The sequence below is a fragment of the Sebastes umbrosus genome, chromosome 3 (assembly GCF_015220745.1).
Source record: "Sebastes umbrosus isolate fSebUmb1 chromosome 3, fSebUmb1.pri, whole genome shotgun sequence".
NCBI lineage: Eukaryota > Metazoa > Chordata > Actinopteri > Perciformes > Sebastidae > Sebastes > Sebastes umbrosus.
The window spans coordinates 15,132,694-15,154,994 of NC_051271.1; the positions used below are offsets into that span (position 1 = coordinate 15,132,694).

General features: G+C 36.1%; 1 protein-coding gene across 1 annotated transcript; it reads right to left on the bottom strand.

Moving 5' to 3' along the window:
* Positions 1-914: 914 nt before the first annotated feature.
* Positions 915-21,404, bottom strand: gucy1b1 (guanylate cyclase 1 soluble subunit beta 1). The gene is made up of 13 exons (XM_037765434.1): positions 21,256-21,404; positions 20,901-20,974; positions 17,126-17,226; positions 16,899-17,017; positions 15,689-15,886; positions 13,857-14,087; positions 13,522-13,638; positions 11,821-11,954; positions 10,212-10,409; positions 8,249-8,486; positions 6,250-6,390; positions 2,917-3,071; positions 915-2,280 (listed from the first exon to the last, which is right to left on the bottom strand). The coding sequence occupies exons 1-13, from the start codon at positions 21,256-21,258 to the stop codon at positions 2,136-2,138; spliced, it is 1,854 nt and encodes a 617-aa protein (XP_037621362.1). The 5' UTR covers positions 21,259-21,404; the 3' UTR covers positions 915-2,135.
* Between the last annotated feature and the right edge of the window lie 897 nt (positions 21,405-22,301).

The window sequence follows — 22,301 nt, forward strand, 5'->3', positions numbered from 1 at the left end:
ATAACAGCAGCAGGTGTGTCAGAAATGCACAGTGAATGGTGGAGGCTTCACATTTATGGATGCTTTGTCCCTAAGATTGTAATCTTCTAAGTGACCACCAGAGGGAGCGCTTTACAACATAATCTGCTGTATGTTATTAGAGACTGATTTCTCTGCTGTGTATAACAACAATACCTTCAGATAATGTAAAGACCATGCATTACTTTCTCTGTTCATCTGTTTGGTCTTCATAATAGCCAAAATGAGCAGATTGGTAGCACTTCATTTTACAGGTCTGCAAATTTCATGGTAAATAGGTGATAATTAGCAAGTAACCTATTTTAAATTTCTTTGGAATTACTGCCCAATTACCCCAATATTTACTTAAAAATGTATCAAAAATCATTTTGTTATAAACATTATTTAATAATTATATGCTGAAATAGCATATAATGGTTAAGATAGGGCCCTTAGGCTTGAGAAGCGGCTGTGCGCTGCTCTTCATCTAATAGAAAACTAATAGAAGACACTTCTGATCAGGCACAGATCTCACCACTGTGTGACTTATTGTCTACACAAATGTGACCTGGTAGCTAATGTCATGATTCAGGGAGTTTTTAAAGAAATTTCAAATAAGTTATTTGCTAATTATTATCTATTTACCAGCAGACATGGAAATAAAGCATATCAATTAAGTTTGTATTCTTTTCATGGAAATGTATTAAATAAATTACCAGCTATTGGGAAATAGCAGAATATAATTATTAAATAATGTTTATAATAAAGTAATTTTCGATAAATTTTGAGGTAAATATTGGGGTAATTTGGCAGTAGTTCCAAAGAAATTTAAAATCGGTTACTTGCTAATAATCACCTAATTATCATGAAATTTGCGGACCTGTAAAGTGAAGTGTAGAAAAATCAAGTAACCAACATTTCTCAATATTATTTTATTAGGTACCTCCCAACAGAAACAATGTTGAAATAAAACAATCATGTCTTAACAAGCACAGAAATGCATTCGTACAATACAAGAGGCGCCTGTTTGTTTCTTACACAGGAAGCTGCATGGTTGGAGAGGATTCCTTGAAAGGACATTATGTGAAGTTTAATAAGAATGACTTTGGAAAAATAGGGTGAAAAAAGTGTGGCACTTTTACTCGTGAGACACATACAGCACATAGTTGAACTTATAGATGCACAAACGGTAGTTTTACCTATAATACAGTTTACTTAGTTACTAGTTGTTATGACACAAAAGAATAAAAACAAAATAACACGATGTTAACAATAAATAAGAATATATCAATAATGTTTAGTAGAGCTGAAAAGTGACAAAAGAGGTGCAATCAATATATCAAATAAAATAGTGTATAGTTATTTTGAATTATCGGTGACAGATACGTGATGATACAGGTTTACTAAAGGCTCAACATATATCAGTTAATGAAATAAACATGAAATACATCTTTGAATTGTAATATACTACTCTAGTTAGCACAGTAGCTGTTAAGCCAAAGAACAGGTGAATGTGATATAAATCTATATAAATACAACAGCTATAATATATATATATATTTATTTTAATACCAGTGTAACTTATTCAGTGTAAAATTATCACAACCTATGAACAAAAAATGGGTCCTCAAATAGTGACAGTAATGTTTTGGCACAAACATGATAACAAGCTATAGTATATATTTATTAATTACACTCATTAGTTATTTGGGCTGGTAGTCTTTACTCTATCTCTAACAAATACAGTATATAACAAAATTACCAACTAAAAATATTTAAGATGGTAAATGTTTTGCTTATCAAAACCTTTCGTGATTTTATGTACAATAACAATGTGGGAATTATTTTGTCCAAAAATGTATCAAACTTGAACCTCTACTATTCATGAAACACGTCACTATTGTGTCTAAAAAATATAGCGAGGTCACGACGGATCATGGTCGAGCAGAAACACGCAGGGAGAGCGGCGGTTACAGGTTCATCATATTAAAAATATCTGCATGTCTGTGGATAGATAATCACTTTATATTTCACCTAATCCATCTCATCCCCGCCTCAAAGTTTGTGTAATTTATAAAGACACTTACTGAAGCGTCTGTTAGATGACACTTTTAGTGCTGAATCTGAACCGTTGAGCTTTAACTAGCTGTGGTGGACTCTGCGTCGGTGGGCTGCCTGGACAGAAACCACACCTTCATCGGATCCTTCTTCCCTTTCATGGTGATGGGGCCCCGATACTCCAGATTAAACTGAGGGTCAGCGTTCTCGGCAGACTGCAAACACCTGGAAAACAGTGTCAACGCCATCATAAATCACTCGCGCTTTATAGTCCGGGGGGGATTCTGTGTCTTATTTTCACTAACTCCATGACAACATTTTTGTGTCAACAAAGAACATCAAATCCACGGACTAAAACACACCTACTGGTGTTTTAAATTGATTCCTTCAAGACTAATACTGGTATTTTCTTAACAAATGACAAATCCCTTTTAATACTGCAACCCTGTCTCCAATAAATGCTGTTACCATACAACTAAAAATGCATAACCAAAATAAGTTTTGAGAGAAACGTATTTTCACGGTTTTAAACCGTTTTAAGCATGTGATTAATATTGTAAATTGAAAAAAAAAATGCAATAGAGCTACTTATTTATGTTTAAGCAATAAAACTACTCGGTTAAGTTTAGTAAAATAACATCATGGTTTGGCTTAAAATTAAAAACAAAACTAAGATGCAACAAATGACTGTTTCACACAGGACACAAACAGCGGTCTCCTGGGGGAGATAGTTGCAATTTGTTGATGCAAAGCTCCTTCAAACCCACCTAATGTCTCTAGTAATAAAATCCAAACGTGACTTCATACAAATAAATTAAAAAAAAAAAACAGGTGATAACATGCCCTTGTACTTCTACTTACCGGTACGTGTATTCGGAGACATTTATTTTCCCCTTTTCACCAGTAGTCTCTGTACGACTTGTGAGGTTGACTGTGTTTCCAAAAAGGCAAAATCTAGGCATCCTCTGGCCGATCACCCCAGTCACCACTTCTCCTGTGTGGATCCCGATAGTAATCTGGAAAGAAAAGGAGATTGTGATTCCACTGTATACCAGTTATAATTTAACCAATGTAAATAAACATGCCAAAGATAAACCTATTTCTTGTCAAACACTGGCACAACCAAGCTTCAATATTTATTATAGGATATACAGAGCACTGATCATTAGTTATCTGCGGTAAATTCATTACTTAAAGCAGCACATGACATGCCTGATTTATCTTCTTCAATCTATACCAATAAAAAAGTTTGTGCACAGTTTGAGTGTGAGAAAAACTAATTCTAATAAACCTGTGTAAATGTTAAAGGGAGACACTACAGGTGAATAGGGTAAAACATGTAATTGATAGATGCCACCATGAAACCTCTCCAGTTGATTACTTCCATTAAGACAATTATTTTTTTGTATTACAAGTTTTCTGAAATGTTATGTTTAAATATGCAAATGAGGCATTATGTTGTCAAATATGTGCTAATGTGCATACATTTCCATAACTGAAATCTGAATATTGGATAAAGCTAGGTTCAAATAATCTTGTTTCATTTTGTTGACATATTAGAGTCAAAGGTTTTTACAGAGGGGATTTTGGGTATCTATTTTTAACACTCCATAAATCAGAAAATTCTGTCAACAGCCATAAAAAAAATTTCCTTTTTAGGAATAAAATGTTAAAAAAATCAGGCTCTGAATAATATATGAATAAACCCCTCTGTAAAAACATTCAGAATATAGATAGGAATGAAACTGGAAAGTTTGGTGTATGTAAGTGCTACTGAAGTGGAGATTTCTGGCTCAAAGTCTGAGAAAAAACTCATTTCGAGAAAACAACCTTTAAAGATATGGATTGTAAAATTTCATATATTTTGAAGACACTGCGGGTAAATAGTCTAACATTTTTAACTAAGAGATATCACCATGAGACTTTCCCAGTTGATTACTTCCATTAAGACAATTATTTTTTGTATCACAAGTTTTCTGAAATGTTCTGTTTAAAGATGCAAATATTGTCAAATATGTGCTAATGTGCATAGAACAGAAATCTGAACATTGGATAAAGCCAGGTTCAAAATTATTGTTTAATTTCGTTGAAATATTTCACTCTTTTTGTCTCTCCATAAATCAGAAAATACTGTCAACAGACAAATCCACTTTCGCCATGTTTTTAGGATGTTTTTGGCTCACAGTATGAGGAAATACCTCATTTTGAGAAAACAACCTTTAAAGATATGTATTATAAAATCCCATACATTTTGCAAGACAGTACAGGTTTAACTAATAGATATCATCATGAAACTTCCTCAGTTGATTACTTACATTAAGACAATAATTTTTTGTATTACAAGTTTTCTGAAATGCTATGTTTAAATATGCAAATGAGGCATTATCTAATGCTAACTTTTGCTGAATTTAGGAGAAATCTACAGATGCAAATAGACAAAGTAACCAAATAAACAACTAAATGTGTGTTTTTTTCTTTCCACTAGTCTGAAAGAAGACATGTTATGGAAGCAAAATAGCCCAAAATCTCAAAATTGACAGTGCATGAAAACAATGTTTTTGCCTGTAGTGTTTCGTCTTAAATCAAGGAGGTAAATGTTCCACAGAGAGAAAGATAAAAAAATAAATAAATACAAGCAACTATCCAGCTGAATGCTTCTCTTAGTTTGTTGGAATAAATTCTTAAAGCTATCAACTGAAAAGGTGCAACATTTGGTGGGTGGATATATAAGGTTAACTTTGCCAGAAATCACTCAATACACAAAATGTTATATTTATATATAAATATATATATATATATGTATATATATATATTCTTTTTTTTTAGGTTTGCAATAAAGTGGCAATTCCAAAAGGAGCCCCAGGCAATCTACAGACTAATATTTACTCTTGAACTCGTAGACACTTCAGTGCTTGTTGTCTTCAGAGCATGAACACGCCGAGCGTGTTTGAGACAAATGAGAATCTATTTTTAGACGCAGGATCGTGAGATGATTTGAGTCTGTTTCTGCTACTAAACCGGGCTCCTCTTCTGCCGGTGCCATGTCCCAAAATAAACAGCCTTTTGTTAACAAGACATGATTTTCCAAAGTTAAGTCTCAACAGTCATTGATACAATAACAATCTCCAACAGTCAGTTAAACAAAAGTCTGCTGTTTTTTATCCAACTTTTCCCTGCGCATTACTTCAGCGTGGAAATATGTCCACATGCACAGATACTAGTATGCTCAAATCAATCAAAACATCCTTGAGGGTAAAGTGTTGGTCATATTAGCTTGAATGCCAGTTCGCAGCATTCGTCAGGTCTGACACATTTTCAGAGCAATATTAGGAAAATGATGCCAAAATAACAGATGCATTACTAAAAACAAACTGCTAAATAATTAAATGTGTAAAGGAAAACAGTCTGAGAATCACAACAAAGACACCAGGGCTGAACAATTTTCTAATGTGATTATTTTGACTGATATTGCATTTGCGATTTGATTTATGATATTAGAGGAAATGATAATTTTTGTATCATTATTTCTATTTTTAAAAATATGGGGAATCTGTACCAAACAAAGATGTTTTCTTGAGTTGATGTATAGACAACATTTTGCCTTTAACAAATATTGCATGTCCTGCATTTAAATTGTAGAAGGCCATATTGCGATTTTGCTCAAATTTGGATTAGTTGTGCAGCCCTATAAGACATACACTATACAATAAAGATATTGCTAATTGGCATTCATGTGCACTCACACACAAACCATCTGCCAATCTAAAAAAAATCATTGTGAGATTTTTGTGGCCAAAATTCTGTCAGTCCAGATGTTATTTGGAGAATTATATAGAAATGTAAATGTAGAAATATTATATACTATATAAAAAACTCATTTGTTGTGTGCTCAGTGTAGCTTAGCACGTGTATAATACATACAAGTAACAGTATTTAGTATTTGACAGTTTTGGTTTATCATACAAAATCTTACTTAGTATATAGCCATTAAGTGACAGTTGCCTTTCTATATTGTTGTCCTCTGTCTTTTAAACATTGTCTTCTGTGTTTTTTACTGTGTTGTTTTTGCTATATATTGATTATACAGCACTTTGGTCAGCTGTTGTTGTTTTTAACTTTGCTTTACAAATAAATTTGGATTGGATTGAATTATAATACAGAAAACATTTGTGAAAGCTAAAAATGTTATCACACCTGTACTGGTTGATCTTCCACTTCGACTTGTCCGGCAATCTCCAACATATCGAGAGCGAGGTGGCAGATGGACTTGGCGTGGTGTGTGCACGGCTCCGGTAGGCCGCTCACTGTCATGTACTTATCGCCCACCGTTTCCACCTGAATGAAGACAAACAGTCATATTTCGCTTTACTTTTGGTTCATGTAAAATCATCTGTTCCCACTGTGCTACAAAGGTTTTTGTTTTAATGCACTGTGCAGCTAGAAATAAACTGAAACACCCTGAAATAAACACTTAAACACTTACATCAGCTGTAAGACATTCAGGGCCTCTTTGAGCCCCGCTAAAACCCCAGGACCACCTAGCCATTCAGCTTGTAGAGTAAATATTACTTCTTTTGGTGACCCAGTGCCTGAAGCCGATCCCCTGGAAGTGCCGAGGTCTGCTTGACTTCTTAAAGTGCATTCTTGTCTGAAAGCCTGGAGCGTAAATCTGCTGCATGAGGCCTATAAAATGACTCTGTAAAACTACACTGTGTTTAGAAGTTAGTACTACTCTTCTTATGGTGAAAAACTCAAGTCAACTGATATAAATACTCTTGTGTGACTTGTATGTGCAGAATTGCATAACATTATTCACCAAGAGGGTCGGTGTGCTTCACCGGTGCATTTAAGCTAAAGAACACAGTAGTTTAAAGCGCTCACATTCTCAATTTTAGATTGTAGACTTGTAGCTTTTTCTACACTTTGATTGTTATCACTTTGCTGCATAGAATCCTCCTCTTATTCACAGTTGTGGAAGAAGTACTCAGATCTTTTACTTCAGTAAAAATACCAATACCACAGTGTAAAATTAGTCCTGCATTCAAAATCTTACTTAAGTAAAAGTTAGGGCTGGCAAAGTTAACGCTATAATAACATGTTAACGCAAATTTGTTTTAACGCCACAAATTTCTTTAACGCAGCAACGCAACTTGTGATTTTTAGGTTGTAGCGGGCTCAGTTTTAAAGCTAGAGTGAAGATACTGGTATCATAACTAGAAAACCTAAGGTACCATTGGTACCAGCCATGTCATAGTAGCTTGTTGTGAAGGAGGTTAAATAACGTTCCAAACTTGCGCTACTTTTTGGTGAGGAAAAACTGGCATGACCATTTTCAAAGGGGTCCCTTGACCTCTGACCTCAAGATATGTGAATGAAAATGGGTTCTATGGGTACCCACGAGTCTCCCCTTTACAGACATGTCCACTTTATGATAATCACATGCAGTTTTGTGGCAAGTCATAGTCAAGTCAGCACACTGACACACTGACAGCTGTTGTTGCCTGTTGGGCTTCAGTTTGCCATGTTATGATTTGTGCATATATTTTATGCTAAATGCAGTACCTGTGAGGGTTTCTGGACAATATTTGTCATTGTTTTGTGTTGCTAATTGATTTCCAATAATACATATTTACATACATTTGCATAAAGCAAGCATATTTGCCCACTCCCATGTTGATAAGAGTATTAAATACTTGACAAATCTCCCTTTAAGATACATTTGGAACAGATAAAAAAATGTGTGATTAATTTGCGATTAATCACGATTAAATATTTTAATCGATTCACAGCCTCTAGTAAAAGTATTAGCATCAAAATATACTTAAAGTACCAAAAGTAAAAGTACTCGTTATGCAGAATGGCCCATTTCAGTCATACATATATCAGTGGATTATAATTACTGATGCATTATGTGTTCATCACTTTAATGTTCCAGCTGTTTAACATGGAGCTCATATTATATATTATTATGTATCATATTGATAATCTAAATCTGGAAAGTAATTGATGCTGTCAAATAAATGTAGTGGAGTAAAAAGTATAAAGTAGCAGAAAATGGAATGGCTCAATAGTAAGTACCTCAAGTACTGTACTGAAGTACAGTACTTGAGTAAATGTACTGCTTATTCCTTTACTGAGATAAATGTACACAAATGTGTGATATAGTGTCACGGTAAAAATTCTTGCTTCCAACCTTGTATACGTAAGGGTTGTTCCGAGAATCTGTCAAGATGTCAAAACGTGTGTAAACATCATTGAGCAGGTTGACTATCTTGATGGCTCCCTCGGCCGAGGCGTGCTTGCTGCAGAAGGCGTTGAATCCCACGATGCCACTGAAGAGGATGGTCAAGTTGTCGTAGCGTTTGGCCGGGACGGGCCGTTTGTGTCGCAGCTCGTTGGCAACAGACGGCGGCAGAACGGAGTAGAGCAATCTAAAAGGAGAAGAAGAAGAGAAATGAACATTTTGAGCGTAGTCATGGTGCACCGGAGCAGCAGAGTAATGGGCTCGGGCTGCCAGACTGAAGTCCGTCCTTTTGGATCAGCGTTTTATTTGCTCACCCACCACCTTTTGGTCATTTCACTATACAAGCTGCTCTCAGATGGGAGGGTGGTGTTTCTATGGTAACTGCTTGGATCATGGCTGCCTGTTAAAAGCAAAATACCTTTCATGTTGCATCATAATATGAGGACACATGATACATACAGAACAGATATATTTACCCAGGAGATGAGACTATGCATAATAATCTGTGACATCTTTCACATACAAGGGCGTGTTTTTCTCTTAGTAGGGTGCACGCCTTAACAGCAGCAAAAACAGCATAAATGTGTGTTTTCATGATCAAGAAAACATAGTGTTTTAAAGCTTTTAAAAGCCAGTGCAGCAGCAGTTCTCTTAAATATTTAGAGAGGAGCCGTGAATTCTAATCAACGTTCGAGGCCCGAGGCGCTTTGAGACCGCAGAATTGCGAGAATAATAATATAGAGATCCAAGAGGCAGAGTGAAAGTCTTTTCCTATCTACAGCAGTCTTAATAAAGATCACGCTCCACCTCCGTGCTCCTCTCCAGTTGTCACCCACTGCTGTGCCAAATTACTATGACAGACCCTTTTCTTAAAGCCAAAACCCAACTGTCTGCACCACAACAGGGACAGGAGAGCAGCTTCTTCGGCAAGTATCAACTTGGGTACAACAATAGATTCTGACCCTAGGTGGTCCGACTGTCACGTAGCCTCAACATAACTGTACGGGAGTGACACTTGTTAGTGTCCTGCTGTGTCTTCTGTGTTTTCTTGTCTCAAGTCATTCCTTAAAAGGGAATACTACTCTTTTATCTCCCTAAAAGACTAATGAATGATCTGTGCCACTTATTTTTCCAGCAAAAGGAAGGTGAAAGAGGAATGACAGCACTGTTATTGTAGTGAGTTTTAGGTTGACTCACAAACTACAGATAATGACAGGGCTTTGGTATGCAATTACACATAATTATAATACACAATTTACCCCACAAGGGGCCACAATATAAGTTTTATGGGATCATTACAGAATTAACAAATTGGAGAAAAAAAAAGAAAAAATACATGTTTCTGGTGCATATCACTATGACATTTATTTATTTTTTTACTAGGTACATTCTAGGTAGTTTTGCCTCCATTAGGCCTCTAAAAATATTTAAACTATTTGAGAAGATAACAATAATTTTTTGCTTGAACTGCTCACTTTGATGAGGGTTCACAAGTCGACTTAGCTTGTTTTAAAGGGAAGATATGAAAACCTAATTTTTCAGTGTTTGTTTTTTTTCAGTCAATCCTAAAAGACCCCCACGATGAAATGCCCAACTTTTCAGCAGAAATAATGTGTTTACAGCCTGGTAAAAAAAACAGTTTTGATCTCTAAAGCTAATTTCCTCTTTCATGACAACTGTACGGATGTGAATCTTTATATAACTCACCTGTTTAAATCAATATTATTAAGGGCGTGGTCATTTTGAGTGAAAGGTGGGTGCTGCACAGCCGTGACAAGCTTTATTTTTGCTTTTCAGAAACCTACGGGTGACGTCACCATATTTTCATCCATATTTTATAGTCTATGGATTCAGATCTGGCTCCCCTTCCTATGTCACATGCCGACTCATTAGAATATAGTAATAGTCTAACCTGTCTGTCTTTTTCTTCTCGTCCTCCAGGGCTCTGAGTGTGTGCTGCAGACGATCTGTCAAGATTTCCAGCTCCTGGGTCAGTTTGTACTCCTCACGAAACTGTTCGCCCAGCAGCACCAGGTCACGCGTGGCGTCATGCAGCGGGATGTCGCTCAGGTAAAGCCCCCTTCGTGTGAGATCATCCAGGTTCATAACACTAGAGACACAGAGGAAGGAGAAAAACAGTGAGATACTCAAACCGGGAATCAGCGTAAATAAAACAGAACATAAAGTACGAACCTCCAGTAATGAGATCACCGTCGTCTTATCTCCAGATAAATGTTCCTGTTGTTAAGGGTGAGGTCAGACACTGAGTCTTATCTGGTCAGGTGAATAAGCATGCTTTTATGTTTCAGCCGTTGTTATTTCCTGTCAGGTAGTAACCTTTTGTGAAAACACTGATCTTGTCCTCTGCAAAGTGTCTTCGATCTGTGAGGACGAGATCTCTTGAACTCTGCTCTCCTGCATCTGATATTTCACTAGAAATGTCTGATTGGTTATACAAGGGCCACAAAGGCTAATGGGGGTCACAGCAGAAGAACCTATGTAATTACCTCAGCTCACAAGTTTGTTTGTTTCTCTTTGTGACTGTGTACCTATACATGTTTATAAAAGCATCAAAGCAAAATACATTTGAGCTAACTACAGTTGTTAAACCTGCAGTAAGCAGAATGTTTTTAGCATCATTGGGCAAAAAATCCATATTAACCTTTCAGCATATTGTAATTCAAGGATTCTGAGGGATAAATAAGACTTCTGCACCTCCTCATGCCTCTGTTTTCAGGCTTTAAAAAATCGAACCCGTGACGGAAGACTTTGGTCAATCACAGGTCTTTTCAGAGATTCACAACACGGCTGCCGGGTCACAAACTTTCTCATTTTACATCTAAACAGTACACTACGAGATGATTCTGAAAACATTTGAGGAGAGAAATAGACATATTAGTAACAGAATATTGATTCATATTTGATCAGCGCTGCCTAGTTTGACCGTTTGATCGGAGTTTGCGAGTGATTGACAGCCGGCTCAGTCTGTGAAATCTTGCAGATGCCATTAGGAGCACAGGAGGACAAAGAGGCTCATGATTTGTTTCAGATTACCTGTCTCATGCACTACTGTCAGGATACAGTGACCATTTAAAAAAAATATTTAATTTAATCATATTTGCTCCATTTCTACACACTGCAGCTTTAAGGCTTCAGCCAAAAGGTCAAATTGTTCCTACTGAACATCACAAACAGAATAGGGAATGAAAAGTATTGAGAGAAGGACCAACACACATTGTAGTTAACCTTCATATTATCAATATACTGTAGTGCTACAGAGGAAACTGTTGTTTAACAAATTGTAACAACTACCCAATTTTACTTAAAATGACAGTATATGTATATAGTGGGTTTTTATTTATACATGCATAGAAGAGCAATGGCTTTCATCAAATAAATTAACACCTTGGAATTTCGGATTCCAGCGCTCTAATCTTTGCCAGAAATGAATGAAATAAATCAGTGTTTTTGGTGTGTGTATATTCAGTATGTGCTTCTGTCGGGACAGACTGTGGGTTTACCTGGGTGAGCAAAGAAAAAGGATGTTCTCCGCCTCTGGCAAGTAAATCATCTGTCCTTTCAATCTCAGACAGCTGATCTCCACCCCCGTCAGCTCGTCCTCGTTCTCCACAGTCTCCACATTCAGCAGGCCCTCCTGTCAGGATTACATCACACTTATGAATATTGCATTATATGTTCTCCTCTAAATCTGCTTCAAAACTGGGCACCAGTTCAGCTCACTCTTTATTTTTAAACCTGCATGTTTGTTTTTTTTGCCTAAAGTGTCACATGCGTCACCCACCACTCGAGGGAATTAGCTCAGATTTTATATGTGTAAAGAAAAAAATATCAAGTAGTATCCCAGGCTTGGCAGCACTTTGAGACCAGTCTCTTCACAATGAGTACAATCTACTTTAACGCTTTTTCAAGTCACTGCAGCTATTATTTTAACACCTATGAATTTTCCCTCCTGAGTTTCCATTTGAAATCTGTGTTCTCAATTCTCTAAAAATATACAAAAAAATAGCTTCACCTTTCTGCTCCGTCGTTTCTCAGTTTATGAACTTTCCAAGAAATATCTATCTTGCATGTTGAGTAAAAGTTCTTATTTTCAGGATATTTAGACCCTAACACTCTTTGCTCCATGCATAAACAATATACATCTATTTTAAAAAAGCTACATACACCTTTTACTTCACCTACAAATGAACAGATGTACAAAGTTATGTACAAAATGGATTTCTTATGTACGACAGTCACAGCCAATCCTTATGAAATAGAGAGCCTAAGTCCCTCCCCTTCCAGTGGACCCCATGGGACCTTATTTCAGAAAAAATATGAACGGTAATCAACGGATATATATCCCAGTATGAAACAAACAGGCATCGTAGCTTCAGAGAGAGAGACGTCACTTTTGCAACGTTTGGGTGTGTATTCTTGCTAATTACGTATGTTCACAGTCTGATACTTCAACAGTTTTACAACAAACTGTGACTTTCTTGACTTGCAAAATTATGTTTTAAATTGCCAAACATCATATGTGTGATTCATGGCGCAATTCAAAAAGTATCAAAAAAATAATTGTCTCTTGCCATTGACTACTGTACATATTTTTTTCCGAAATAAGGTCCAATGGGGGTCAGCGTGACTTAGGCTCTCTATTAGCAAATGTATAGTCATACATTATATATAATGTATAATGTACATCTTTGATACTATACATCCCTCTTTTCAGGATGCATATGGTTTTTGCAAATTGCATAGGATGCATATTGTTTAAAAAAAAAAAGGATAATTACAAAGGTTTCAAGATACAGTATATTGCAGACTACTAGTGCTCTTTGTAACTGAAAGGCTATGTCTTTGTAGTTGGTGAAATGTTCTCAACTATCCTCTATATAAACAATTTATAAAAAACACACTAAAAAGTTTAAAAAAAGCTACATATCTAAACAATGTAATCCTCATTAACAGTGTTGATGAAACCCACAGAGTCAGAGTTATGCAGATGTTCAAAATATCAGAGAGCTTAACAATGTTAATATATAAGACTATAAACACATTCTGTCATGTACAATCAAACCCTGTTTTGATCATTTAGACTTATTAGTGTGTTTTAGTGCTTTTTGTCTTCTGGAAAATGATGTTAATATAAGAAAAGTATTGATGTGATTGGACAACAACGCTGTAACCAAAAAAATTAAATAATATGTTCTATCTACCTTGCTTCGCAGAACGAAGACGGTGTTGATGTGGGAGAGGATGCCATGATAGCTGAAGTCAATGTGAGGACGGACCAAAGAAAACACTGAAGGGAGGATGCAGGTACCGGGCTGGAGCTGGGAATAAAATAAAATGTGCATATTTCAGTTACATTAAATTAGAAGTTAATGCTTTATATATAAAATTAATTGGTGCTGTATTCTGGGCATCCAAAACTAAGACAGAGATTGAGATGAATACAGGTCAGACTAAAGCATAATCAAGTGCTGACTTGATGAAACAGTGTTTGCTGCATGTAAAACAGACTTTTACATAATTGGATGTGAATCCACACCTGAGGCAGGACTCGATAAATGGCGTTCCCACACTGTGTGAGCATCAGGTCTTTGTCAAACATGAGGTGGAACGGGAAGGACTTGCAGAACGTGTACGGGCTGATCCGAGTCTCCTGTGTGCCGTTCTCCTCGAAGCCGTCCAGGTCCTCATAGAACGCCTCTTCCTCCGAGTCCTTCTCCTCAATCAGAAACTTGATGTGGTCGCAATCCTCATTTTTCGGTTGGATCATCTGCATCAGATGAAATTAAATAATAGATCAAATATTGATGTTATTGTTGCAAAGCTGACTTAAACCTGCAGTAGACAGAATATTTTTGGCATCATTGGGCAAAAATTCCACAATAACCTTTCAGCATATTGTAAATCAAGTGTTCTGAGAGATAACTAGACTTCTGCACCTCCTCTTGGCTCTGTTTTCAGGCGGAGCTTGGTATTTCCTCAACTGATCTCAACATGGCTCCCAAGTCACAAACTTTCTCATTTTACAGCTAAACATTACACTATAAGATGTTTCTGAAAACATTTTATGCGAGAAATAAGCATTACAGTAACAGAATATTGATTCATATTTAATCAGCGTTGCCTAGTTTGACCGTTTGATCAGAATTCGCGAGTGATTGACAGCTGCTCAGAGACAGCAGGCTCCAGCTCTGCTCTGATTGGTTGTTTTCCTCCAGTCTGTGAAATCTTGCAGATGCCATTAGGAGAACCGGAGGAAACAGAGGCACATGATTTTTTTCAGATTACCTGTCTCATACACTACTGTCAGGATATAGGTGACCGTTTTATAAAAATTACGTTTTTTAATTATATTTGCTCCAATTCTATGCACTACAGTTTTAATTAGGTTAAAAATGTATTAACGATAATGTTGTGGCACATGGCTGCAGCAATAAAATGTTTATAATTAAATATTTCACCCACATCATTTATAAATATTATTCCATTAATGATGCCATGGAGTCTATTATTATAGAATTCAACAGTGTAAAATGGCATTATTCAGTGGGTTTATGGGCATAAGGCATGCTGACGTCAAGCTGCTGTCTCTGCACCCTGTTGCCACAGCAACAGTGGCTAATATTTCCAGAAATTGGGTGTCACATTTGGAGCGTCTGCCATTTTCCGTTCTTTCATTACACACACAATTGCTGGAAAAAAGATGATCCTGTCCGTACAATATGATTAGGTTTGGGAGAAAATGTTGCTCGCTTATGAAACGAAGAGAAAACTCCAGCCAAAGTACTGGTAGGAGATGTCCTAGGAGGATAACACGCTGCAGTTATTGGTGCAGATGAATGAGGGCTGCACATTAACAAACAAATAAAAATACTAATGACAGTTTATGATATTGTGTTATACAAATGACAAAATCTGATAAGCGTGGTCGAGTAAATGAGCCAAGATCAAAAATATGGATCCCTCCTCTGGATTAATTTTCTAATAAATGTGCAGTCAATGGCCTATTTAAATTCATCCATAGTTTGACAAAGTTAAAATAAAACCAAGGAAGGAAAAAAACTCCCAAGCTAGAGACTCTATAACTTGGATCTAAAAATACCCTCTGAGTCACAGACATTAGCCAAAAACTCAGAGCTGAGCTGCAGTTGTCGCAGCGCAGCTCTGTTCCCGTTCGGTTGTTTTGGAAATTTCTGTTGTTTAATCTTCACATTATAACCTCTTCAATTATATTCTGACACACAATATTACAGGAACTAAAAGGCTTCATTGAAGTTTGAACCATAAATTAAGAGAGGAACAGGGAAATATGTAGCAGAGTGTGCCATTAGAGCTGCAAGAAAAGAGAGGAACAGAAACAGCAAAGCAGACCTTCATCTCTATCTCTGTCCCGTGGATTTGTTGAGCGACAGTTTTAATGATGCCAATCACAATGTCTTGCAGGCCTTCTCTCTCTGAGTAGTAGTGGAGAATCAGATTGTTTCCCTTCTCTGCATCGGTGCAGCGGAACGATGGAGCCCTCATCCCGGGATAAATGGTACCCAGGTGGTCATGGAGAGCATCCAAATTCTGAAAATGTAGATTAAAGATGAATTATGCAACATTCAATCACAGCACAGTTAATTAAAATCTGGCTGAGGCATAATAAGTTAGATGATGATGCTGAACATTAGACATGAATCATTAAATAAGTATGGGACTTGAGAGAGGCAGATTAAAAAATGAATGTTCAAAACTGCAGCAGTAGAGACTGAGATATCCTGACTGTTAGTCCCGAGTATGGGTAAAAAATGCTGGATCCTACAATTCCCATAATGCAACACAACAGCATCTTTCATTAGACCCTCCGTGCCCGGTAAATGTTGACGTCTTAACGCAGACTTTTTGTGAAAAATTCAAAGTCTCAAGCCTAAACTGAGGGGACCCTGATGACATCACTATGACATTGTCAAGGTTATTTTCACATTTAAAGGTACAGTGTGTAGGATTTGGCGACATCTAGTGGTGTGGTTGCAGACTGCAACAAACTGAGTACCCCTCCTCTCGCTCCTCCCTTTCCAAGACTGCAGTAATGTGAGCCACTGAGTGCAAAACCGTGGTAACGCCGTTCGCCTTGCTCAGAGGCCATCCTTACCATAATATCACTACTTTAGGAGCAACGGAAGTCAGACGGCGGCTGGAGGTACCACGGTTTTGCAGTCTGCAGCTCACGTTACCACAGTTTCACAAGTGTGTTGGAGAACTACGGCTTCAGGTAACGTAGAAACGCTGAAAGGCTCTCTCTAGAGCCAGTGTTTGGATGGTCCGTTCTAGGCTACTGTAGAAACATGGCGGACTCTATGAAGAAACCCGCTCCCCACATAGATATGAAAGGCTCATTCTAAGCTAACGAAAACACAACAATTCTTAATTTCAGGTGATTATACACTAATGAAATCATAGTTATGAATGTTATATTCCATTTCTGCCAATAGATCCCCCGAAATTTTACACACTGTTCCTTTAAACATTTCAATTTTACAAGCACTGGTGGTTAATATTAGCATCCAGCTCTCCTACATTCAAAGAGGAGCGAGCGTACCTGCAGGAATTCACGAACATTTGATCCTAACACCCGCAAGATGGTGTCATATCCCGACTCTTGGCAAAATTCAAAAAACATCTTCCCAAACATCTGTAAGATGTCTCCTGCATCGATCTCTGAAATACAGAAAGGATCTCATCAGTATCTCCTTTTACGATACAAAGTTCTAATACAGCACATACAGTGTCGTTTTTATTCCAATAATTGAAAAGAAACACACTTACTGAGGACTTTGCTTGCAGCAGAAACAAGATCGTATGTTTTGCCGTCTTCATATATGATCCTAACAAGGAACTGACCCTCAATATCAAGCTGAGCCTCCCTCCTGAAAACAAACATAAGTCATGAGCAAATGTCACAGCAGAAATAAACAGTCACTGCAGGCAACCAATGGCTTTGCCTTTTTGGAATTTCTTTTAAATTCACATCTGTTTACAGGAATAATACAATAACAACTGATTTGTCTTATTTGTAGCCAGACAGTGTGAGCTGTCTTGATTTATATTTCAGTAACAAAAAAAATGCTTCCAAGTTTGCTCTGAAGTGGTTGTGTGGTTTTAAAGCTGCACTGTTGATCAAGTACAGATAAGCTCAGAGTGCTATTTATACATTTGACAGCCCAATTTTTACAAAATTGTCAGAAAACTTAATGAGGTTCTGATTAGTACTGTTTAACTGAGAAAACAGACATGATTTACGGGCCTGAGAAGCAGCCGCCATTTTATCAGAGTGTGTAACAGCTGAGAAAACATACCAAGCTTGAAAGAGTTTGTAAAGAAAATAAGAATTTATTTTTAAATGATTCGGCTCATCAAAGGTCTGAAAACAGACCAAACATGATAAATTGTGCATTAAATAACAATGAGTTGCATTTGCAGAGAGCTCCAGGGTTTTTTTTTTTGGTGGCTCAAGAATGACTGAAAACATTTACACAACGCAGCTGCTGCTGTTTTCATTCTTCTTTTTTTTAGCCAGGGTCACATCTAGGGCTCCAAACCTTTCAACATGCTGAAAAAACGACATGTTAACATTATAGTGGAAGACATTCATCCTACAGCATGTGTGTTGGACTGGGGTGTACCACATTCTCCCTCTATATCAGTCATTCCCAAAGCCTGGGTCGGGACCCTCGGGTGGGTCGCAGGACATTTTATTAGGGTCGTCAAATAAATTTGCGGAATTTCTTCCACAGTCTTTTATTCAAGATTTATATCTGCAGTACACCTTTGAGCCACATGAGGGAGCCTGAATGTTCGTATTATTCTGATAATTTTCGCCTACTTGTAACATTGAATCTAATATGAAAGACTAGCGTACATTCTGTTAGTTTTACTGATGACAAAAAAAAAAGAGCCTAAATGCATTTATTTGGTCTCATTTATAAATTATTTAACGTGTGTGTATGTTTTCAATAATACATGCATAAAACAAAGTTGTAATTTATCAAACCTAGGCTATATCTCTCTGAAATGGCTGGTTCACCTATTCAAGATAAAATAAGGCGATGCGGAAATGGCAGTAAAAATGATCAGGAACGTTCATTGACACACAATTTGTAGATAAGGCCTCTTTTGAATTTAGTCGCGATGGTTCGGCATTTTTAAAAAAGGCGGGTCCCCAGAAAAGAAGTTTGGGAAACACTGCTCTACAGGATATGATACAAAAGCTAAGTTTTTTTTTATGTATTTACATATATTCCTCCACCAGAGTTGTATTCTTGGCAGTCTGCAGAGTCCCTGTCTAGTGAAAATCATGTGTCTTTTAATTTCAATAGGAGATCAATTTAAGTATTTACTGTTATGGGATGATAAAATTCTCTTACTTCTTATGCTAAATACACCAATTTAGAACCAACCATTTAACCCACCATGTTTTTCTACAGCAAAGAAAAGTTGATGTCAAGTTGGGAATAGAACGTACTAAATAAAAGTTATTATAACTAAACCGTTAAATGAGTAAATCAAATATCAAAAATGATTTTAAAAATAAATTTGAGACTTCATTTTAGGTGCCTGGTTACATTTTTCTGGGGGATGTTAGGGCTCCGACTCATGACCTGAGTATTTATAAAACCCTGGCTACTGCCCTGTTACCAGGTTCTTTACTTTAGTGTTTCTACTTTGCTTTGTACTTTCTATTGCACATTTCAGAGGGAACTATTGTACTTTTTACTCCATTACATTTATTTGACAGCTAGAACTAGTAGTTACTTTGCAGATTTTTTTTTTTTTTTTTTTAACATGCAAAACATATTATCATTTTATAGAATATGATACATTGTAAACTACCCAAAAATATATTAAGCCAAAGAGATTAATTCCACCTCGACCAGCCACAACATCAACATGTTACTCACACACATTAATGCATTAGTAATAATCAAATATCATAATATAACACTTACAGGGACTATTCTTCTGCATTAAGACTTTTGATACTTGTAAGTACGACTGGGCGATAATTTGATTTGATAATTTATCGTCTTTCAATGTAATCATATCGTGATGGAATCACATATCGAGATATCGTGATAAACAATTATGTTGTCTAAATTGATAATAAAAAGCACGTAGTCTACTAACTCAAATTTCTCCAAAAATCGGTTCATTTTGCACTAAAGTTCAATAAGAAAATACTCCGTTCTTTATTTAACAAGTATTTAATTCACACAGGAGTATATAAAACTATGTGGTTTACTTATATTTTTGTACAAACATGCTATCTTGTGATATATATCGTTATCGAGATGTGAAATTACCTGTATTGAGATAGAAGATTTTGGCCATATCGCTCAGCCCTACTTGTAAGTACATTTTGCTGATCATACTTGTATATTTTTACTTAGCCTAAGTAAGATTTTTTAATGTAGCAGTATTTTTACATTGTTGTAATACTACTTTTCAGCCTCAAACCAGTGTTTTTTGGCCTAAATTTCAACCTACAACTATTGGAGCTCTTGACTAAAGTTTGGAGAGAATTTAAAATCTGATATTTACCAACTTTATCTGAGTTTCAGTGTGAGGCTGCAGCAGAGGATGAAGGTTAATCATTACATCTCATTTGCATCTCTGGAATGCACTCCCTGTAGAGATACGATCATCTAACTCTGTATCCACTTTTAAAAAACTTTTGAAAATGCATTTTTTTAGGGATAGCATTCCTATAAGTATAAGACTGGGTATAAATATATGTATGTAAACATCCGTTTCTGTATATACACAGGCTGTTGCTCCCCAAGTGCTCCACAGACAGACTCAGGAAATCCTTTGTCCCCCGAGCCATCAAACTGTACAACATCTCTCTAGGGAAGGGGGACAAAGGAGGACGGTCTGCAGGACAGATAATAATGCACTATACTCACTTTTAACAGTCTCTTCTGCACTATATTCACTTTTTTAATAGTCGTGTATCACAGCTGTTACCCTACACTATATTCAGTTTTAACAGTTTTCTTCATCCCCTTGTATTTTTATATCTAGTATAGATTTTTGTACTTTGCACTACTAACTTTTTTACTGCCTTTTTACTAACATGTTTTGCACTATGGAACTGTGATGCTGGAAACCTGAATTTCCCTCGGGATCAATAAAGTTACTATCTACGTATCTATCTATCTATCTATCTATCTATCTATCTATTTAGGTATATATACTGTATATTTGTTTTATCAACTTGTCCTACAATTGTACCACTTCTATTATTATTGATATGTTCTGTGATGTTCTGTTTTACCATATTTTTTACTTTATTTATCTGCTTTAATTGTCTTGTGGAGCACTTTGTAACATCTGTTTTGAGAAGTGCTATATAAATAAATGTATTATTATTATTATTATTATTATTACAGTAAAGGCAAATATCCCAGCTGACAGTGAGATGGCTGTATAGTATCCTTGTTGTGGTCTGTCTGGTTAAAGGCCACAGTGTAACCACCAGCTGGTGTAACCTATGATACCATACAGGGCCAAAGAGTAAACACATCCAGATCCAGAAACTCACTTGATGTCTTCCCACACTTCCGGGCCGTAATTCCTTAAAACGAGGAGCTCCAAGGCGTGATTCACAAAACCATACTGTAAAATTATTATAATAAAAAAAACAAAAAAAAAAAACATGAGCAATGTCAATAGTATTTCATGGAAACAGACATTTAAAAAAAATAGCTATATATGTGTGATTTATACGATGCATTGCTAAAAACATAAGCCTGAAATACATATTATGTTCATCTGATATATGCAGTTTATTCGCATCATAGCGGTCAGAAACAGGAAATGTCAAACACACAACGTCATGCGACAAAACAGCGTATTTAGCAGCATTGAAACACAATATATAATCTTATTAAACATACCATGATGCAGGTCGCTCTTCTTTTTCCTTGTTTTTTAAGAGAAATGCGTTGAATCTGACTCAACCTTCATGGTTTGGTACAGATGCTGAGTGTCTCTGCGTCCATTCCAGCCTGTTGTAGTTCCTCCCCTCAGCTGGTGACTGACAGCGAGTCTGACCAATAGCAGAGCAGAGAGGCTCTTACGTAAGCACGTCGCTGACCAATGAGAACACAGCTGCGTTGTCCAACATGATGCTGGTGAACCTGAAATCACCACAGGCTGCTGCATAGTTTCTGATATGAACGTCATGTTTCACGCTATAAACTTTACAACTGATGTTATCTGTTACACTGTAACACAAAAATAACTTATCTTAAGAAACTTGGAGCAAAGCAGTCAATTTTTCTAAAAAGTCATAAAACATGATATGATATAACCTATTTGGAAGAAGTACTGGTCCTTTATTTTAGTAAAAGATGCTGCGACATGCTGCTGAAACTACTGTCCTGCATTCAAAATGTAGGCAAAATAAAAAATTATAATGATGAAAAAAAATTCCATTATAGGCAAAATATACAGAAGTATTTGTACTTTGAAGCAAAATGTACTTTAAGTATCATAAGTAAAAGTACTCATTATGAATAATAACTCCTTTCAGAAGGGATTATTAACATGTATAGGCCTGTTTTATTATTACATTATTATTATTATTATTATTATTATTATTATTATTATTATTATTATTATTATTATTATTAATAATAATCTATTGATGCTTTAACATCTAGGCTAAATAGTAATTTAATATTGTAGCGGGTCAAAAGGTCACTAATTCACAGTTTTTATATGTTTAATTGCTAACAATACACCATAACCTCTATAATGAGTACAAGTACAGAAATATTATCAGCTAAATGTACTTTAAGTATCATAAGTAAAAGTAGTCATTATAAATAAGGACTCCTTTCAGAAGTGAATATTAACATAAAAAGGCCTGTTAATATTATTGTTGTTGTTGTTGTTATTGTTATTATTATTAATAATAATAATAATAATATCATTTAAT

Excerpts from the sequence above, each read along its gene's own strand:
- gucy1b1 (XM_037765434.1), bottom strand. Across the intron at positions 17,227-20,900 it reads GAAGTGTGGGAAGACATCAA|GAGGGAGGCTCAGCTTGATA; the intron begins GTGAGTTTCTGG and ends GTTTGTTTTCAG. Across the intron at positions 15,887-16,898 it reads ATGTTCGTGAATTCCTGCAG|AATTTGGATGCTCTCCATGA; the intron begins GTACGCTCGCTC and ends CTACATTTTCAG.